Genomic DNA, 19,098 nt, shown 5'->3' with positions numbered 1-19,098 from the left:
ATGGTATTGCAGTGGAATATATTAAAAAAGGGGGTGACTGTATTGTTGACTGGTTGGTAAGGTTATTTAATGTATGTATGACTCATGGTGAGGTGCCTGAGGATTGCCGGAATGCTTGCATAGTGCCATTCTACAAAGGCAAAGGGGATAAGAGTGAGTGCTCAAATTACAGAGGTATACGTTTGTTGAGTATTCCTGGGAAATTATATGGGAGGGTATTGATTGAGAGGGTGAAGGCATGTACAGAGCATCAGATTGGGGAAGAGCAGTGTGGTTTCAGAAGTGGTAGAGGATGTGTGGATCAGGTGTTTGCTTTGAAGAATGTATGTGAGAAATACTTAGAAAAGCAAAAGGATTTCCATGTAGCATTTATGGATTTGGAGAAGGCATATGATAGATCTGATAAGAGATGATCTGTGGAAGGTATTAAGAATATATGGTGTGGGAGGAAAGTTGTTAGAAGCAGTGAAAAGTTTTTATTGAGGATGTAAGGCATGTGTATGTGTAGGAAGAGAGGAAAGTGACTGGTTCTCAAAGAATGTAGGTTTGCGGCAGGGGTGTGTGATGTCTCCATGGTTGTTTAATTTGTTTATGGATGGGGTTGTTAGGGAGGTGAACGCATGAGTTTTGGAAAGAGGGGCAAGTATGGGGTCTGTTGTGGATGAGAGAGCTTGGGTAGTGAGTCAGCTGTTGTTCACTGATGATACAGCGCTGGTGGCTGATTCATGTGAGAAACTGCAGAAGCTAGTGACTGAGTTTGGTAAACTGTGTGAAAGAAGAAAGTTGAGAGTAAATGTGAACAAGAGTAAGGTTATTAGGTACAGTAGGATTGAAGGTCAAGTAAATTGGGAGGTAAGTTTGAATGGAGAAAAACTGGACGAAGTGAAGTGTTTTAGATATCTGGGAGTGGATTTGGCAGCGGATAGAACCATGGAAGCGGAAGTGAATCATAGGGTGGGGGAAGGGGTGAAAATTCTGGGAGCCTTGAAGAATGTGTGGAAATCGAAAACATTTCGGAAAGCAAAAATGGGTATGTTTGAAGGAATAGTGGTTCCAACAATGTTGTATGGTTGCGAGGCGTGGGCTATGGATAGAGTTGTGCGCAGGAGGGTGGATGTGCTGGAAATGAGATGTTTGAGGACATTATGTGGTGTGAGGTGGTTTGATTAAGTAATAAAAGGGTAAGAGAGATGTGTGGTAATAAAAAGAGTGTGGTTGAGAGAGCAGAAGAGGGTGTTTCGAAATGGTTTGGTCACATGGAGAGAATGAGTGAGGAAAGATTGACCAAGATGATATATGTGTCAGAGGTGGAGGGAACGAGGAGAAGTGGGAGACCAAATTGGAGGTGGAAAGATGGAGTGAAAAAGATTTTGAGTGATCGGGGCCTGAACATGCAGGAGGGTGAAAGGCGTGCAAGGAATAGAGTGAATTGGAACGATGTGGTATACCGGGGTTAACATGCTGTCAATGGATTGAACCAGGGCATGTGAAGTGTCTGGGGTAAACCATGGAAAGTTGTGTGGGGCCTGGATGTGGAAAGGGAGCTGTGGTTTCGGTGCATTATTACATGAGAGCTAGAGACTGAGTGTGAACAAATGGGGCCTATGTTGTCTTTTCCTAGCGCTACCTTACATGAGGGGGGAGGGCGTTGTTATTCCATGTGTGGCGGGGTGGCGATGGGAATGAATAAAAGCAGACAGTGTGAATTATGTACATGGGTATATATGTATATGTCTGTGTGTGTGTGTATGTATATATATATGTATACATTGAGATGTATAGGTATGTATATGTGCTGTGTGTGGACGTGTATGTATATACAAGTGTATGTGGGTGGGTTGGGCCATTCTTTCGTCTGTTTCCTTGCGCTACCTCGCTAACACGGGAGACAGCAACAAAGCAAAATTAATAAATAAATAAATAAATGAATAAAAAATATCCTCATCATATAAAGTATCTTTACCAACCACACATCATGCAAGCCCTTTTCTAGACTCAAAGCAGGGTGAAAATTAGAGAATCTTCCCAAGAACAACAATATATACACAACCTAAGTACACAATATTAAAACTGAAGAAAATTATTCATATTAGTTCAAGTTTACTTTTCAGGCTCTGTGCTCAATATTTCCAAGTACATAAATAAACAAAAGTGAATATTACACCCACCTGTAAGTACTGCTGTGATAAATCATTATTTAGAAATTCTTCCTTTTTCATCAGATTTGTGACATACATCTGAAGCTCAGGCAATTCCAAGAACTCAGCAGCCTGCTTTAGTTCACTTAGATCAGGGGATGTTAGATGACACTCACGACAAAATATCGTGCCTGTGTAGAGGAAGTGCACTAGAACACGAAGAACTGAACCACTTATCAGTTTACTGAGATGTACCACAGTCTGTATAGGAACCCATGCTGGGCTTTGCCGGGGACTGCGATCACAGCTGGTTTGTTCACTACCTCTGTCATCCCACTATAAAAGAAGCATAAAACCAGTACTATTATATCTAAAGCATTTTCTAACAAATAACAATATCATACTCATAATCTAAATGTCAAATAATTTATTAACATATACAAATAAGGAGTTGTGGGAGTATGTGATAGAATGTAAGAAAGTAAATTCTCGATTGATATGGGTAAAACTGAAAGTTGATGGAGAGAGGTGGGTGATTATTGGTGCATATGCACCTGGGCATGAGAAGAAAGATCATGAGAGGCAAGTGTTTTGGGAGCAGCTGAATGAGTGTGTTAGTGGTTTTGATGCACGAGACCGGGTTATAGTGATGGGTGATTTGAATGCAAAGGTGAGTAATGTGGTAGTTGAGGGAATAATTGGTATACATGGGGTGTTCAGTGTTGTAAATGGAAATGGTGAAGAGCTTGTAGAATTATGTGCTGAAAAAGGACTGATGATTGGGAATACCTGGTTTAAAAAGATGGCCAGAGAGCGTTATTGGATTACGTGTTAATTGACAGGCGCGCGAAAGAGAGACTTTTGGATGTTAATGTGCTGAGAGGTGCAACTGGAGGGATGTCTGATCATTATCTTGTGGAGGCTAAGGTGAAGATTTGTATGGGTTTTCAGAAAAGAAGAGTGAATGTTGGGGTGAAGAGGGTGGTGAGAGTAAGTGAGCTTGGGAAGGAGACCTGTGTGAGGAAGTACCAGGAGAGACTGAGTACAGAATGGAAAAAGGTGAGAACAATGGAAGTAAGGGGAGTGGGGGAGGAATGGGATGTATTTAGGGAATCAGAGATGGATTGCGCAAAAGATGCTTGTGGCATGAGAAGAGTGGGAGGTGGGTTGATTAGAAAGGGTAGTGAGTGGTGGGATGAAGAAGTAAGAGTATTAGTGAAAGAGAAGAGAGAGGCATTTGGATGATTTTTGCAGGGAAAAAATGCAACTGAGTGGGAGATGTATAAAAGAAAGAGACAGGAGGTCAAGAGAAAGGTGCAAGAGGTGAAAAAAAGGCCAAATGAGAGTTGGGGTGAGAGAGTATCATTAAATTTTAGGGAGAATAAAAAGAAGTTCTGGAAGGAGGTAAATAAAGTGCGTAAGACAAGGGAGCAAATGGGAACTTCAGTGAAGGGTGCAAATGGGGAGGTGAAAAGTAGTGGTGATGTGAGAAGGAGATGGAGTGAGTATTTTGAAGGTTTGTTGAATGTGTTTGATGATAGAGTGGCAGATATAGGGTGTTTTGGTCGAGGTGGTGTGCAAAGTGAGAGGGTTAGGGAAAATGATTTGGTAAACAGAGAAGAGGTAGTGAAAGCTTTGTGGAAGATGAAAGCCGGCAAGGCAGCAGGTTTGGATGGTATTGCAGTGGAATTTATTAAAAAAGGGGGTGACTGTATTGTTGACTGGTTGGTAAGGTTATTTAATGTATGTATGACTCATGGTGAGGTGCCTGAGGATTGGCGGAATGCGTGCATAGTGCCATTGTACAAAGGCAAAGGGGATAAGAGTGAGTGCTCAAATTAAAGAGGTATAAGTTTGTTGAGTATTCCTGGTAAATTATATGGGAGGGTATTGATTGAGAGGGTGAAGGCATGTACAGAGCATCAGATTGGGGAAGAGCAGTGTGGTTTCAGAAGTGGTAGAGGATGTGTGGATCAGGTGTTTGCTTTGAAGAATGTATGTGAGAAATACTTAGAAAAGCAAATGGATTTGTATGTAGCATTTATGGATCTGGAGAAGGCATATGATAGAGTTGATAGAGATGCTCTGTGGAAGGTATTAAGAATATATGGTGTGGGAGGAAAGTTGTTAGAAGCAGTGAAAAGTTTTTATCGAGGATGTAAGGCATGTGTACGTGTAGGAAGAGAGGAAAGTGATTGGTTCTCAGTGAATGTAGGTTTGCGGCAGGGGTGTGTGATGTCTCCATGGTTGTTTAATTTGTTTATGGATGGGGTTGTTAGGGAGGTAAATGCAAGAGTTTTGGAAAGAGGGGCAAGTATGAAGTCTGTTGGGGATGAGAGAGCTTGGGAAGTGAGTCAGTTGTTGTTCGCTGATGATACAGCGCTGGTGGCTGATTCATGTGAGAAACTGCAGAAGCTGGTGACTGAGTTTGGTAAAGTGTGTGGAAGAAGAAAGTTAAGAGTAAATGTGAATAAGAGCAAGGTTATTAGGTACAGTAGGGTTGAGGGTCAAGTCAATTGGGAGGTGAGTTTGAATGGAGAAAAACTGGAGGAAGTGAAGTGTTTTAGATATCTGGGAGTGGATCTGGCAGCGGATGGAACCATGGAAGCGGAAGTGGATCATAGGGTGGGGGAGGGGGCAAAAATTCTGGGGGCCTTGAAGAATGTGTGGAAGTCGAGAACATTATCTCGGAAAGCAAAAATGGGTATGTTTGAAGGAATAGTGGTTCCAACAATGTTGTATGGTTGCGAGGCATGGGCTATGGATAGAGTAGTGCGCAGGAGGATGGATGTGCTGGAAATGAGATGTTTGAGGACAATGTGTGGTGTGAGGTGGTTTGATCGAGTGAGTAACGTAAGGGTAAGAGAGATGTGTGGAAATAAAAAGAGCGTGGTTGAGAGAGCAGAAGAGGGTGTTTTGAAGTGGTTTGGGCACATGGAGAGAATGAGTGAGGAAAGATTGACCAAGAGGATATATGTGTCGGAGGTGGAGGGAATGAGGAGAAGAGGGAGACCAAATTGGAGGTGGAAAGATGGAGTGAAAAAGATTTTGTGTGATCGGGGCCTGAACATGCAGGAGGGTGAAAGGAGGGCAAGGAATAGAGTGAATTGGAGCGATGTGGTATACCGGGGTTGACGTGCTGTCAGTGGATTGAATCAAGGCATGTGAAGCGTCTGGGGTAAACCATGGAAAGCTGTGTAGGTATGTATATTTGCGTGTGTGGATGTATGTATATGCATGTGTATGGGGGGGGTTGGGCCATTTCTTTCGTCTGTTTCCTTGCGCTACCTCGCAAATGCGGGAGACAGCAACAAAGTATAATAATAATATAAAAATACAAATAAGCTTTGTCTGGTGAATTTTTCCAATGCCAATTTTTTTTAATGGTATTCTCCATCTTTATGTTTGATAACTTTGCAAAGTAACTTTTACTGAAGCTGTCTTAAATACTTGGCAGTACTTACTCAGTACTTCAAAATTACCATTATAGCTAATACATTCTTCTTGTATTCTACAACATTAGCATAATTTTTCTTACTTGTACAGTTGTGCACCACTCAATCATGCACTTTTGCATCACATTACAGCCAACTGTACAATACAAGTTATTAGAAATCTCAAGATACAGTTAATCCTTTTGCTGTGGGCCATAATTTTCATAATTTTACAGTTTTCCAGCAGGTCCAACCATTTGTCCCCTCTTAACCTTGTAAACTTGGCACCTTTCAGATTGTGCAAATTTTGTTGGGATAGTTTTAAAAGGTTGCCAGAGACCATAAGCTTCACATAAAGAGGGTGGAGTATGATGTCATGTTGCCATAGCAGGGGAGTTAGCTCCAGTAGAGTTTAAAGGGAGTTTTTCATTGAAGACCTAATTAAAGATCTCATTAATTTTAGGTAAAACACATACTTATATGAACTAATATGTGCTAACAAAAATAATGAAAAATGCTTACACTAACAATATTGTAATGATTCAATAGAAATAAGAAAAATGCAGTACCTTTCTAATAGTATAACTGGTAGGAATGACTTGATTATCATGCACCCTGTGATGCCTGACAATGGTGGTAAAATCAAATGCAGCTAAATGAGTTTACAGGTTTGTAATCTGATAGTACTCTATTCACTAAAAAAAAATCCCCCAAGGAAGATAATAGTTTCCCAATTTGAAGTGAAAAGGCTAAAGCATGACTCCTAACAACAGACAACAAGCACATGACAGACAGGCAATGATGAGCAACAAAGGACAAAGAAATCAATCCCTATGAGTCTGCCATGATTACTAAGGTGTAACAGAAAAGAATAAAAAGTTTGAGATATGGATCATGTAAACTTCTATTGACTGTGCAGCAGCTTAATCCCTACTCATATAGAGAATGCTTTATGAGATGCACGACTGGGAAAAATTAAGCAAGACTCAGAAAAGGTGCCTAAGCCAATCAGAGTATAGTCTCATAACACCTCTCAGATTATTACTATACAGTTTGCACTGTAACATCTCTCATGGCCTTCCCCCACCTTTAGTCCTTGCCGTATCTTAATTTGCATGAGTTCTGTTCAAGTAATATTTCTGCATTTCTAATGTCTACTGGATATTATTGTGATGTCACATCCACAGTGATTAACTGTACAGATAGAAAAATATCTGTTAAGAACAGTATCATTCTTCAACTGAGTTTAAATGTACCTATCTCAATCTTACGATTATGAGAGAAAATGCAAAAAGTACTATGAGATTTCATGGACTGAAACAGTCTAAGAGTATACTGTTCATATTTGAAAACGAGAAGTAGAGGAACTACCTGGCTTACATGATGGGATCTGTGGAATCAATACCATGAAGAAAATTCTTCAAGAATAATGAAAAGACTTTGTGCACCTAAATTTACGAACATAACAGTAACTATGTTTCACTGGCAATGGCCTTCTATTCTGAACTACTGAAGGTCACTAAAAAACTAAAACAAAGTGGTTAAAGTGCAAATCATATCTTTACTGTTAACAAGACTGGTCTTTAATGGCAGTAACTATCTAATGAAATCTTTCTATTTGCACAGAAATATAGACGTGCATCTCAGTTTAAGTGCGATGAATTCTATGGTGCTTTGTTCTTTTGTGTCACTGCTAGCTTCGGATTCTAAATACAAACCTATGCTGGTCAATCATTCTCAGCATCCTATTACAAATGAGGTACCATTAAACTTCATTAACTGCCATGAAGACATCAAAAAAGGGCTGTATAACTAATAGGTGAGTTGTTACCTAACATAGCATATTCATCTTACACAGTAAGTAAATAGTATCTAGCAAGTAAGAACCTTGCTGAAAAGGCCATAGATCTAAGTGGTAATGATTTTAGTCATTTAACTGATGCCCTCAATGAGATTAATGATGGCAACCTATAATCTATGATTTTTTTTCAATGCTTTATCTTTGATCTAGCCTATGGATCAGGGAACAATAGTACAGTTTAAGTAAGTTTCTGCAATCAACACTTATCAGCTTTTAGCTACCAATTCTAGAAGTCTTTTACAATCAAAGACTTCATTAGCCTCATCCAAGTATGCTTGCAATCCATCACACATCAAAGTTTGTATGCTGTATGACAGAATTTGTGGCATGATGATTTCAAAAGCGCTGAAAGCGGTTGTCTGTTGCAGTGAAGGAAGTCCAACACATTTTTAGTAATGCTTCTACCATTTTAGTGAAAGATGCAAGAGCATCACAACTGACAATACTGGACACCAACTTGAAAGTCATCAGTACGAACTGATATGCTATTAAAGCCTTATGGTGAGGCATCTGCTTCCACTTGATCATTCAACGCTAAGGCAACTTTGTCTTCTATAAGCAACTAAGTAATCAATATGCTGCCAAAGACTTGTTGAAAGCTCTAGGTGGTGTTAGCCCTATCCTTAAGGAAAGACCTATCGGGAGCAATATTATGTGAGAGACATCAGATAAACCTACATAACATCAAGTCCAAGAGTAGGTAACAAGAAAAGTGAAAGACTACTTCACCAAGAATTCAATATTGAACCTGGTCTAGTGTGCACAATAACAGTGATCTCTATACTAAATACATTGTTTCAAATAAACTTAATTTCTCTACTCTACCAGTATGTCCCACAAGCAATGACATATCTCCTGGATATTTACTGGATTAAGATCTTCTAACATACCCATCAAACTTGTATGGGTATTGCTACCTTTCTCCATGCATCTATCTATATGGGTATAGCTACCTTTCTCCATGCATCTATCTATCTATCTATATCTCTGACGCCTGTTCCAACTCGGACTCTGGAAAAGGGGTGGCCATAGCAACAATGTCTCCATAATTAAAGAACTCCAGAGCTGCTTCTTAGCCTTTAATGGCTCATCTTTAACAGGGTATTGGCAGAGGGCAAGTCCAGCACAGTGTTTGCAGAGGCTTCTACCTAATGTTCCTAATGACTTCATCTATCTAATGCTCCTACTTACTACTTCTACCTAATGTTTCTACCTAATGCTCCAATCTAAATGTTCCTACCTACTACTTCTATCAACAGCTCCTACCATTTTGCCAAAAGGCAGGTCTCACACATACTGCTCATCACAGAAAAATCAATTTTCCTGTTCTAAGCACCTCCAATTTGATCTCTCACTTCTTTTTTCCTCCACCTCTGACACATATATCCTCTCTGGCAACCTTTCCCCACTCATTCTCTCCATATGTCCAAACCATTTCAACAAACCCTTCTCTGCTCTCTTCATCACACTCTTTGTATTAGCACACATCTTTCTTACCCTTTAATTTGGATGATTTTTGCAGGGAAATAATGCAAATGAATGGGAGATGTATAAAAGAAAGAGGCAGGTGGTCAAGAGAAAGGTGCAAGAGGTGAAAAAGAGGGCAAATGCGAGTTGGGGTGAGAGAGTATCATTAAATTTTAGGGAGAATAAAAAGATGTTTTGGAAGGAGGTAAATAATGTAAGACAAGGGAATCAATGGGAACTTCAGTGAAGGGAGCTAATGGGGAGGTGATAACAAGTATTGGTGATGTGAGAAGGAGATGAATATTTTGAAGGTTTGTTAAATGTGTTTGATGATAGAAAGGCAGATATAGGGTGTTTTGGTCGGGGTGGTGTGCAAAGTGAGAGGGTTAGGGAAAATGATTTGGTAAACAGAGAAGAGGTAGTAGAAGCTTTGCGGAAGATGAAAGCCGGCAAGGCAGCAGGTTTGGATGGTATTGCAGTGGAATTTATTAAAAAAGGGGGTGACTGTATTGTTGACTGGTTGCTAAGGTTATTTAATGTGTGTAAGATTCATGGTGAGGTGCCTGAGGATTGGTGGAATGCTTGCATAGTGCCATTGTACAAAGGCAAAGGGGATAAGAGTGAGTGCTCAAATTACAGAGGTATAACTTTGTTGAGTATTCCTGTTAAATTATACGGGAGGGTATTGATTGAGAGGGTGAAGGCATGTACAGAGCATCAGATTGGGGAAGAGCAGTGTGGTTTCAGAAGTGGTAGAGGATGTGTGGATCAGGTGTTTGCCTTGAAGAATGTATGTGAGAAATACTTAGAAAAGTAAATGGATTTGTATGTAGCATTTATGGATCTGGAGAAGGCATATGATAGAGTTGATAGGGATGCTCTGTGGAAGGTATTAAGAATATATGGTGTGGGAGGCAAGTTGTTAGAAGCAGTGAAAAGTTTTTATCGAGGATGTAAGGCATGTGTACATGTAGGAAGAGAGGAAAGTGATTGGTTCACAATGAATGTAGGTTTGCGGCAGGGGTGTGTGATGTCTCCATGGTTGTTTAATTTGTTTATGGATGGGGTTGTTAGGGAGGTGAATGCAAGAGTTTTTTTTTGGAAAGAGGGGCAAGTATGCAATCTGTTGTGGATGAGAGAGCTTGGGAAGTGAGTCAGTTGTTGTTCACTGATGATGCAGTGCTGGTGGCTGATTCATGTGAGAAACTGCAGAAGCTGGTGACTGAGTTTGGTAAAGTGTGTGAAAGAAGAAAGTTGAGAGTAAATATGAATAAGAGCAAGGTTATTAGGTACAGTAGGGTTGAGGGTCAAGTCAATTGGGAGGTAAGTTTGAATGGAGAGAAACTGGAGGAAGTAAAGTGTTTTAGATATCTGGCAGTGGATTTGGCAACGGATGGAACCATGGAAGTGGAAGTAAATCATAGGGTGGGGGAGGGGGCAAAAATTCTGGGAGCCTTGAAGAATGTGTGTTAGTCGAGAATGTTATCTCGGAAAGCAAAAATAGGTATGTTTGATGGAATAGTGGTTCCAACAATGTTATATGGTTGCGAGGCGTGGGCTATGGATAGAGTTGTGCACAGGAGGGTGGATATGCTGGAAATGAGATGTCTGAGGACAATATGTGGTGTGAGGTGGTTTGATCGAGTAAGTAATAATAGGGTGAGAGAGATGTGTGGTAATAAAAAGAGCATGGTTGAGAGAGCAGAAGAGGGTGTTTTGAAATGGTTTGGTCACATGGAGAGAATGAGTGAGGAAAGATTGACCAAGAGGATATATGTGTCAGAGGTGGAGGGAACGAGAAGTGGGAGACCAAATTGGAGGTGGAAAGATGGAGTGAAAAAGATTTTGAGTGATCGGGGCCTGAACATGCAGGAGGGTGAAAGGTGTGCAAGGAATAGAGTGAATTGGAACGATGTGATATACCGGGGTCAACGTGCTGTCAATTGATTGAAGCAGGGCATGTGAAGCGTCTGGGGTATACCATGGAAAGCTCTGTGGGGCCTGGACGTGGAAAGGAAGCTGTGGTTTCAGTGCTTTATTACATGACAGCTAGAGACTGAGTGTGAACGAATGGGGCCTTTGTTGTCTTTTCCTAGCACTACCTCGCACACATGAGGGGGGAGGGGGTTGTTATTCCATGTGTGGCGAGGTGGCGATGGGAATGAATAAAGGCAGATGGTATGAATTATGTATATATGTATATATCTGTGTGTATATATATATATATATATATATATATATATATATAGAGAGAGAGAGAGAGAGAGAGAGAGAGAGAGAGAGAGAGAGAGAGAGAGAGAGAGAGAGAGAGAGCGTTATTGGATTACGTGTTAATTGACAGGCGTGCGAAAGAGAGACTTTTGGATGTTAATGTGCTGAGAGGTGCAACTGGAGGGATGTCTGATCATTATCTTGTGGAGGCTAAGGTGAAGATTTGTATGGGTTTTCAGAAAAGAAGAGTGAATGTTGGGGTGAAGAGGGTGGTGAGAGTAAGTGAGCTTGAGAAGGAGACCTGTGTGAGGAAGTACCAGGAGAGACTGAGTACAGAATGGAAAAAGGTGAGAACAATGGAAGTAAGGGGAGTGGGGAGGAATGGGATGTATTTAGGGAATCAGTGATCGATTGCGCAAAAGATGCTTGTGGCATGAGAAGAGTGGGAGGTGGGTTGATTAGAAAGGGTAGTGAGTGGTGGGATGAAGAAGTAAGAGTATTAGTGAAAGAGAAGAGAGAGGCATTTGGACGATTTTTGCAGGGAAAAAATGCAACTGAGTGGGAGATGTATAAAAGAAAGAGACAGGAGGTCAAGAGAAAGGTGCAAGAGGTGAAAAAAAGGGCAAATGAGAGTTGGGGTGAGAGAGTATCATTAAATTTTAGGGAGAATAAAAAGAAGTTCTGGAAGGAGGTAAATAAAGTGCGTAAGACAAGGGAGCAAATGGGAACTTCAGTGAAGGGCGCAAATGGGGAGGTGATAACAAGTAGTGGTGATGTGAGAAGGAGATGGAGTGAGTATTTTGAAGGTTTGTTGAATGTGTTTGATGATAGAGTGGCAGATATAGGGTGTTTTGGTCGAGGTGGTGTGCAAAGTGAGAGCGTTAGGGAAGATGATTTGGTAAACAGAGAAGAGGTAGTGAAAGCTTTGCGGAAGATGAAAGCCGGCAAGGCAGCAGGTTTGGATGGTATTGCAGTGGAATTTATTAAAAAAGGGGGTGACTGTATTGTTGACTGGTTGGTAAGGTTATTTAATGAATGTATGACTCATGGTGAGGTGCCTGAGGATTGGCGGAATGCGTGCATAGTGCCATTGTACAAAGGCAAAGGGGATAAGAGTGAGTGCTCAAATTACAGAGGTATAAGTTTGTTGAGTATTCCTGGTAAATTATATGGGAGGGTATTGATTGAGAGGGTGAAGGCATGTACAGAGCATCAGATTGGGGAAGAGCAGTGTGGTTTCAGAAGTGGTAGAGGATGTGTGGATCAGGTGTTTGCTTTGAAGAATGTATGTGAGAAATACTTAGAAAAGCAAATGGATTTGTATGTAGCATTTATGGATCTGGAGAAGGCATATGATAGAGTTGATAGAGATGCTCTGTGGAAGGTATTAAGAATATATGGTGTGGGAGGAAAGTTGTTAGAAGCAGTGAAAAGTTTTTATCGAGGATGTAAGGCATGTGTGCGTGTAGGAAGAGAGGAAAGTGATTGGTTCTCAGTGAATGTAGGTTTGCGGCAGGGGTGTGTGATGTCTCCATGGTTGTTTAATTTGTTTATGGATGGGGTTGTTAGGGAGGTAAATGCAAGAGTTTTGGAAAGAGGGGCAAGTATGAAGTCTGTTGGGGATGAGAGAGCTTGGGAAGTGAGTCAGTTGTTGTTCGCTGATGATACAGCGCTGGTGGCTGATTCATCATGAGAAACTGCAGAAGCTGGTGACTGAGTTTGGAAAAGTGTGTGGAAGAAGAAAGTTAAGAGTAAATGTGAATAAGAGCAAGGTTATTAGGTACAGTAGGGTTGAGGGTCAAGTCAATTGGGAGGTGAGTTTGAATGGAGAAAAACTGGAGGAAGTGAAGTGTTTTAGATATCTGGGAGTGGATCTGGCAGCGGATGGAACCATGGAAGCAGAAGTGGATCATAGGGTGGGGGAGGGGGCGAAAATCCTGGGGGCCTTGAAGAATGTGTGGAAGTCGAGAACATTATCTCGGAAAGCAAAAATGGGTATGTTTGAAGGAATAGTGATTCCAACAATGTTGTATGGTTGCGAGGCGTGGGCTATGGATAGAGTTGTGCGCAGGAGGATGGATGTGCTGGAAATGAGATGTTTGAGGACAATGTGTGGTGTGAGATGGTTTGATCGAGTAAGTAATGTAAGGGTAAGAGAGATGTGTGGAAATAAAAAGAGCGTGGTTGAGAGAGCAGAAGAGGGTGTTTTGAAGTGGTTTGGGCACATGGAGAGGATGAGTGAGGAAAGATTGACCAAGAGGATATATGTGTCGGAGGTGGAGGGAACAAGGAGAAGAGGGAGACCAAATTGGAGGTGGAAAGATGGAGTGAAAAAGATTTTGTGTGATCGGGGACTGAACATGCAGGAGGGTGAAAGGAGGGCAAGGAATAGAGTGAATTGGAGCGATGTGGTATACCGGGGTTGACGTGCTGTCAGTGGATTGAAGCAAGGCATGTGAAGCGTCTGGGGTAAACCATGGAAAGCTGTGTAGGTATGTATATTTGCGTGTGTGGACGTATGTATATACATGTGTATGGGGGGGGGTTGGGCCATTTCTTTCGTCTGTTTCCTTGCGCTACCTCGCAAACGCGGGAGACAGCGACAAAGTATAAAAAAAAAAAAAAAAAAAAAAATATATATATATATATATATATATATATATATATATATATATATATAAAGGGGTGTGTGATGTCTCCATGGTTGTTTAATTTGTTTATGGATAGGGTTGTTAGGGAGGTAAATGCAAGAGTTTTGGAAAGAGGGGCAAGTATGAAGTCTGTTGGGGATGAGAGAGCTTGGGAAGTGAGTCAGTTGTTGTTCGCTGATGATACAGCGCTGGTGGCTGATTCATGTGAGAAACTGCAGAAGCTGGTGACTGAGTTTGGTAAAGTGTGTGGAAGAAGAAAGTTAAGAGTAAATGTGAATAAGAGCAAGGTTATTAGGTACAGTAGGGTTGAGGGTCAAGTCAATTGGGAGGTGAGTTTGAATGGAGAAAAACTGGAGGAAGTGAAGTGTTTTAGATATCTGGGAGTGGATCTGGCAGCGGATGGAACCATGGAAGCGGAAGTGGATCATAGGGTGGGGGAGGGGGCGAAAATTCTGGGGGCCTTGAAGAATGTGTGGAAGTCGAGAACATTATCTCGGAAAGCAAAAATGGGTATGTTTGAAGGAATAGTGGTTCCAACAATGTTGTATGGTTGCGAAGCGTGGGCTATGGATAGAGTTGTGCGCAGGAGGATGGATGTGCTGGAAATGAGATGTTTGAGGATAATGTGTGGTGTGAGGTGGATTGATCGAGTGAGTAACGTAAGGGTAAGAGAGATGTGTGGAAATAAAAAGAGCGTGGTTGAGAGAGCAGAAGAGGGTGTTTTGAAGTGGTTTGGGCACATGGAGAGAATGAGTGAGGAAAGATTGACCAAGAGGATATATGTGTCGGAGGTGGAGGGAACGAGGAGAAGAGGGAGACCAAATTGGAGGTGGAAAGATGGAGTGAAAAAGATTTTGTGTGATCGGGGCCTGAACATGCAGGAGGGTGAAAGGAGGGCAAGGAATAGAGTGAATTGGAGCGATGTGGTATACCGCGGTTGACGTGCTGTCAGTGGATTGAATCAAGGCATGTGAAGCGTCTGGGGTAAACCATGGAAAGCTGTGTAGGTATGTATATTTGCGTGTGTGGATGTATGTATATACATGTGTATGGGGGGGGGGTTGGGCCATTTCTTTCGTCTGTTTCCTTGCGCTACCTCGCAAACGCGGGAGACAGCGACAAAGTATAAAAAAAAAAAAAAATATATATATATATATATATAAAGCGTCGCGTCATGAGAAGAACCATCATAATGGAGTTGCACGGACTGTGATCCTTGCTGTGGTTACAAGAATGTTCTTCTGCCCACCAGTGATGCTACTACGTTTGTGAACCAAGAACCATTGCAACACAAACCTCGCCAGGTGGTAGAGTGTCCTGCAGTGTATCGAGACAGACTTCCACAGAACTTTTTTAAAGGGGAAGTAAATGCTCATAGTTGTGTTACTGGAGTGATAGTTTTCATACATGGTGCTTTGACAAGAAAATAGTGAATTTGGAAAAAATGTAGCTTAGACAATGAAGCTTATTGATACAGTGGTTAAATTGATGAGAACTGCTATTGACGTTTGTGTAAATAAATTATACATTTCCCTTTTCCATAGCCAGAGGTTGAACCATTATGTGACATTCATCTTTTCATTTCATTTCAAGCTAGAAGTTTCAGTTTTCTAAATTGTTTCTTACATTTTTCATATGTATATATATATGTACATGTACATACAAAGCTCCATCAGCCAGGATCGAACCTGGGACCCCTTGTGCAAGAGGCAGGCATGCTAACCGCTAGGCTAAGGGACTGTATAATAGGAAACAACTATTCGAAATACTAAGTACTCGAATACCCTTCGTCTCACAATGGTGAGCAACGGGGTCTATCGGTTGTTTCCGAACAGAACACATAGCCAGCTGATAGCGTTTTCCCGAACCTGACTGTACAACGCGGAGTTACATGAATACGAATAAAGTGTATATGAACGCGCACCTTCATAGAACATACAAAGCTCCATCAGCCAGGTTCGATCCTGGCTGATGGAGCTTTGTATGTTCTATGAAGGTGCGCGTTCATATACACTTTATTCGTATATGTATATGTGTGTGTGTGTGTATATGTGCGTATGTATGTATATGTATATATGTGTGTATATATATATATATATGTATGTATATTATCCCTGGGGATAGGGGTGAAAGAATACTTCCCACGCATTCCTCGCGTGTCGTAGAAGGCGACTAGAGGGGACGGGAGCGGGGGCCCAGAAATCCTCCCCTCCTTGTATATTTCTTAACTTTCTAAAATGGGAAACAGAAGAAGGAGTCATGCGGGGAGCGCTCATCCTCCTCGAAGGCTCAGACTGGGGTGTCTAAATGTGTGTGGATGTAACCAAGATGTGAAAAAAGGAGAGATAGGTAGTATGTTTGAGGAAAGGAACCTGGATGTTTTGGCTCTGAGTGAAACGAAGCTCAAGGATAAAGGGGAAGAGTGGTTTGGGAATGTCTTGGGAGTAAAGTCAGGGGTTAGTGAGAGGACAAGAGCAAGGGAAGGAGTAGCAGTACTCCTGAAACAGGAGTTGTGGGAGTATGTGATAGAATGTAAGAAAGTAAATTCTCGATTAATATGGGTAAAACTGAAAGTTGATGGAGAGAGATGGGTGATTATTGGTGCATATGCACCTGGGCATGAGAAGAAAGATCATGAGAGGCAAGTGTTTTGGGAGCAGCTGAATGAGTGTGTTAGTGGTTTTGATGCACGAGACCGGGTTATAGTGATGGGTGATTTGAATGCAAAGGTGAGTAATGTGGCAGTTGAGGGAATAATTGGTATACATGGGGTGTTCAGTGTTGTAAATGGAAATGGTGAAGAGCTTGCAGATTTATGTGCTGAAAAAGGACTCGTGATTGGGAATACCTGGTTTAAAAAGCGAGATATACATAAGTATACGTATGTAAGAAGGAGAGATGGCCAGAGAGCGTTATTGGATTACGTGTTAATTGACAGGCGCGCGAAAGAGAGACTTTTGGATGTTAATGTGCTGAGAGGTGCAACTGGAGGGATGTCTGATCATTATATTGTGGAGGCTAAGGTGAAGATTTGTATGGGTATTCAGAAAAGAAGAGTGAATGTTGGGGTGAAGAGGGTGGTGAGAGTAAGTGAGCTTGGGAAAGAGACTTGTGTGAGGAAGTACCAGCAGAGACTGAGTACAGAATGGAAAAAGGTGAGAACAATGGAAGTAAGGGGAGTGGGGGAGGAATGGGATGTATTTAGGGAATCAGTGATGGATTGCGCAAAAGATGCTTGTGGCATGAGAAGAGTGGGAGGTGGGTTGATTAGAAAGGGTAGTGAGTGGTGGGATGAAGAAGTAAGATTATTAGTGAAAGAGAAGAGAGAGGCATTTGGACGATTTTTGCCGGGAAAAAATGCAATTGAGTGGGAGATCTATAAAAGAAAGAGACAAGAGGTCAAGAGAAAGGTGCAAGAGGTGAAAAAGAGGGCAAATGAGAGTTGGGGTGAGAGAGTATCATTAAATTTTAGTGTGAATAAAAAGATGTTCTGGAAGGAGGTAAATAAAGTGCGTAAGACAAGGGAGCAAATGGGAACTTCAGTGAAGGGCGCAAATGGGGAGGTGATAACAAGTAGTGGTGATGTGAGAAGGAGATGGAGTGAGTATTTTGAAGGTTTGTTGAATGTGTTTGATGATAGAGTGGCAGATATAGGGTGTTTTGGTCGAGGTGGTGTGCAAAGTGAGAGGGTTAGGGAAAATGATTTGGTAAACAGAGAAGAGGTAGTAAAAGCTTTGCGGAAGATGAAAGCCGGCAAGGCAGCAGGTTTGGATGGTATTGCAGTGGAATTTATTAAAAAAGGGGGTGACTGTATTACTGACTGGTTGGTAAGGTTATTTAATGTATGTATGACTCATGGTGAGATGCCTGAGGATTGGCGGAATGCGTGCATAGTGCCATTGTACAAAGGCAAAGGGGATAAGAGTGAGTGCTCAAATTAAAGAGGTATAAGTTTGTTCAGTATTCCTGGTAAATTATATGGGAGGGTATTGATTGAGAGGGTGAAGGCATGTACAGAGCATCAGATTGGGGAAGAGCAGTGTGGTTTCAGAAGTGGTAGAGGATGTGTGGATCAGGTGTTTGCTTTGAAGAATGTATGTGAGAAATACTTAGAAAAGCAAATGGATTTGTATGTAGCATTTATGGATCTGGAGAAGGCATATGATAAGAGTTGATAGAGATGCTCTGTGGAAGGTATTAAGAATATATGGTGTGGGAGGAAAGTTGTTAGAAGCAGTGAAAAGTTTTTATCGAGGATATAAGGCATGTGTACGTGTAGGAAGAGAGGAAAGTGTTTGGTTCTCAGTGAATGTAGGTTTGCGGTAGGGGTGTGTGATGTCTCCATGGTTGTTTAATTTGTTTATGGATGGGGTTGTTAGGTAGGTAAATGCAAGAGTTTTGGAAAGAGGGGCAAGTATGAAGTCTGTTGTGGATGAGAGAGCTTGGGAAGTGAGTCAGTTGTTGTTCGCTGATGATACAGCGCTGGTGGCTGATTCATGTGAGAAACTGCAGAAGCTGGTGACTGAGTTTGGTAAAGTGTGTGAAAGAAGAAAGTTAAGAGTGAATGTGAATAAGAGCAAGGTTATTAGGTACAGTAGGGTTGAGGGTCAAGTCAATTGGGAGGTAAGTTTGAATGGAGCAAAACTGGAGGAAGTAAAGTGTTTTAGATATCTGGGAGTGGATCTGGCAGCGGATGGAACCATGGAAGCGGAAGTGGATCATAGGGTGGGGGAGGGGGCGAAAATCCTGGGAGCCTTGAAGAATGTGTGGAAGTCGAGAACATTGTCTCGGAAAGCAAAAATGGGTATGTTTGAAGGAATAGTGGTTCCAACAATGTTGTATGGTTGCGAGGCGTGGGCTATGGATAGAGTTGTGCGCAGGAGGATGGATGTGCTGGAAATGAGATGTTTGAGGACAATGTGTGGTGTGAGATGGTTTGATCGAGTAAGTAATGTAAGGGTAAGAGAGATGTGTGGAAATAAAAAGAGCGTGGTTGAGAGAGCAGAAGAGGGTGTTTTCAAATGGTTTGGTCACATGGAGAGAATGAGTGAGGAAAGATTGACCAAGAGGATATATGTGTCGGAGGTGGAGGGAACAAGGAGAAGTGGGAGACCAAATTGGAGGTGGAAGGATGGAGTGAAAAAGATTTTGAGCAATTGGGGCCTGAACATACAGGAGGGTGAAAGGCATGCAAGGAATAGAGTGAATTGGAACGATGTGGTATACCTTGGTCGGGGTGCTGTCAATGGACTGAACCAGGGCATATGAAGTGTCTGGGGTAAACCATGGAAAGGTCTCTGGGGCCTGGATGTGGATAGAGAGCTGTGGTTTTGGTG

At 41.7% G+C, this 19,098-nt stretch overlaps 1 protein-coding gene across 3 annotated transcripts in view; it reads right to left on the bottom strand.

The window, feature by feature from the left end:
• Positions 1-19,098, bottom strand: part of RhoBTB (Rho-related BTB domain containing) — a 424,985-nt gene that overhangs the window by 157,448 nt on the left and 248,439 nt on the right. For all 3 annotated transcript variants that reach the window (XM_071656696.1, XM_071656694.1, XM_071656695.1), the window contains exon 10: positions 2,169-2,474. In XM_071656696.1, the coding sequence (XP_071512797.1) occupies positions 2,169-2,474 (306 nt within the window). The remainder of the gene's footprint in view (positions 1-2,168; positions 2,475-19,098) is intronic.

The sequence above is a fragment of the Panulirus ornatus genome, chromosome 63 (genome assembly GCF_036320965.1).
Source record: "Panulirus ornatus isolate Po-2019 chromosome 63, ASM3632096v1, whole genome shotgun sequence".
Lineage (NCBI taxonomy): Eukaryota > Metazoa > Arthropoda > Malacostraca > Decapoda > Palinuridae > Panulirus > Panulirus ornatus.
Note: the sequence above shows the minus strand (reverse complement) of the source record. Positions and strands in the feature narration are given on the sequence as shown.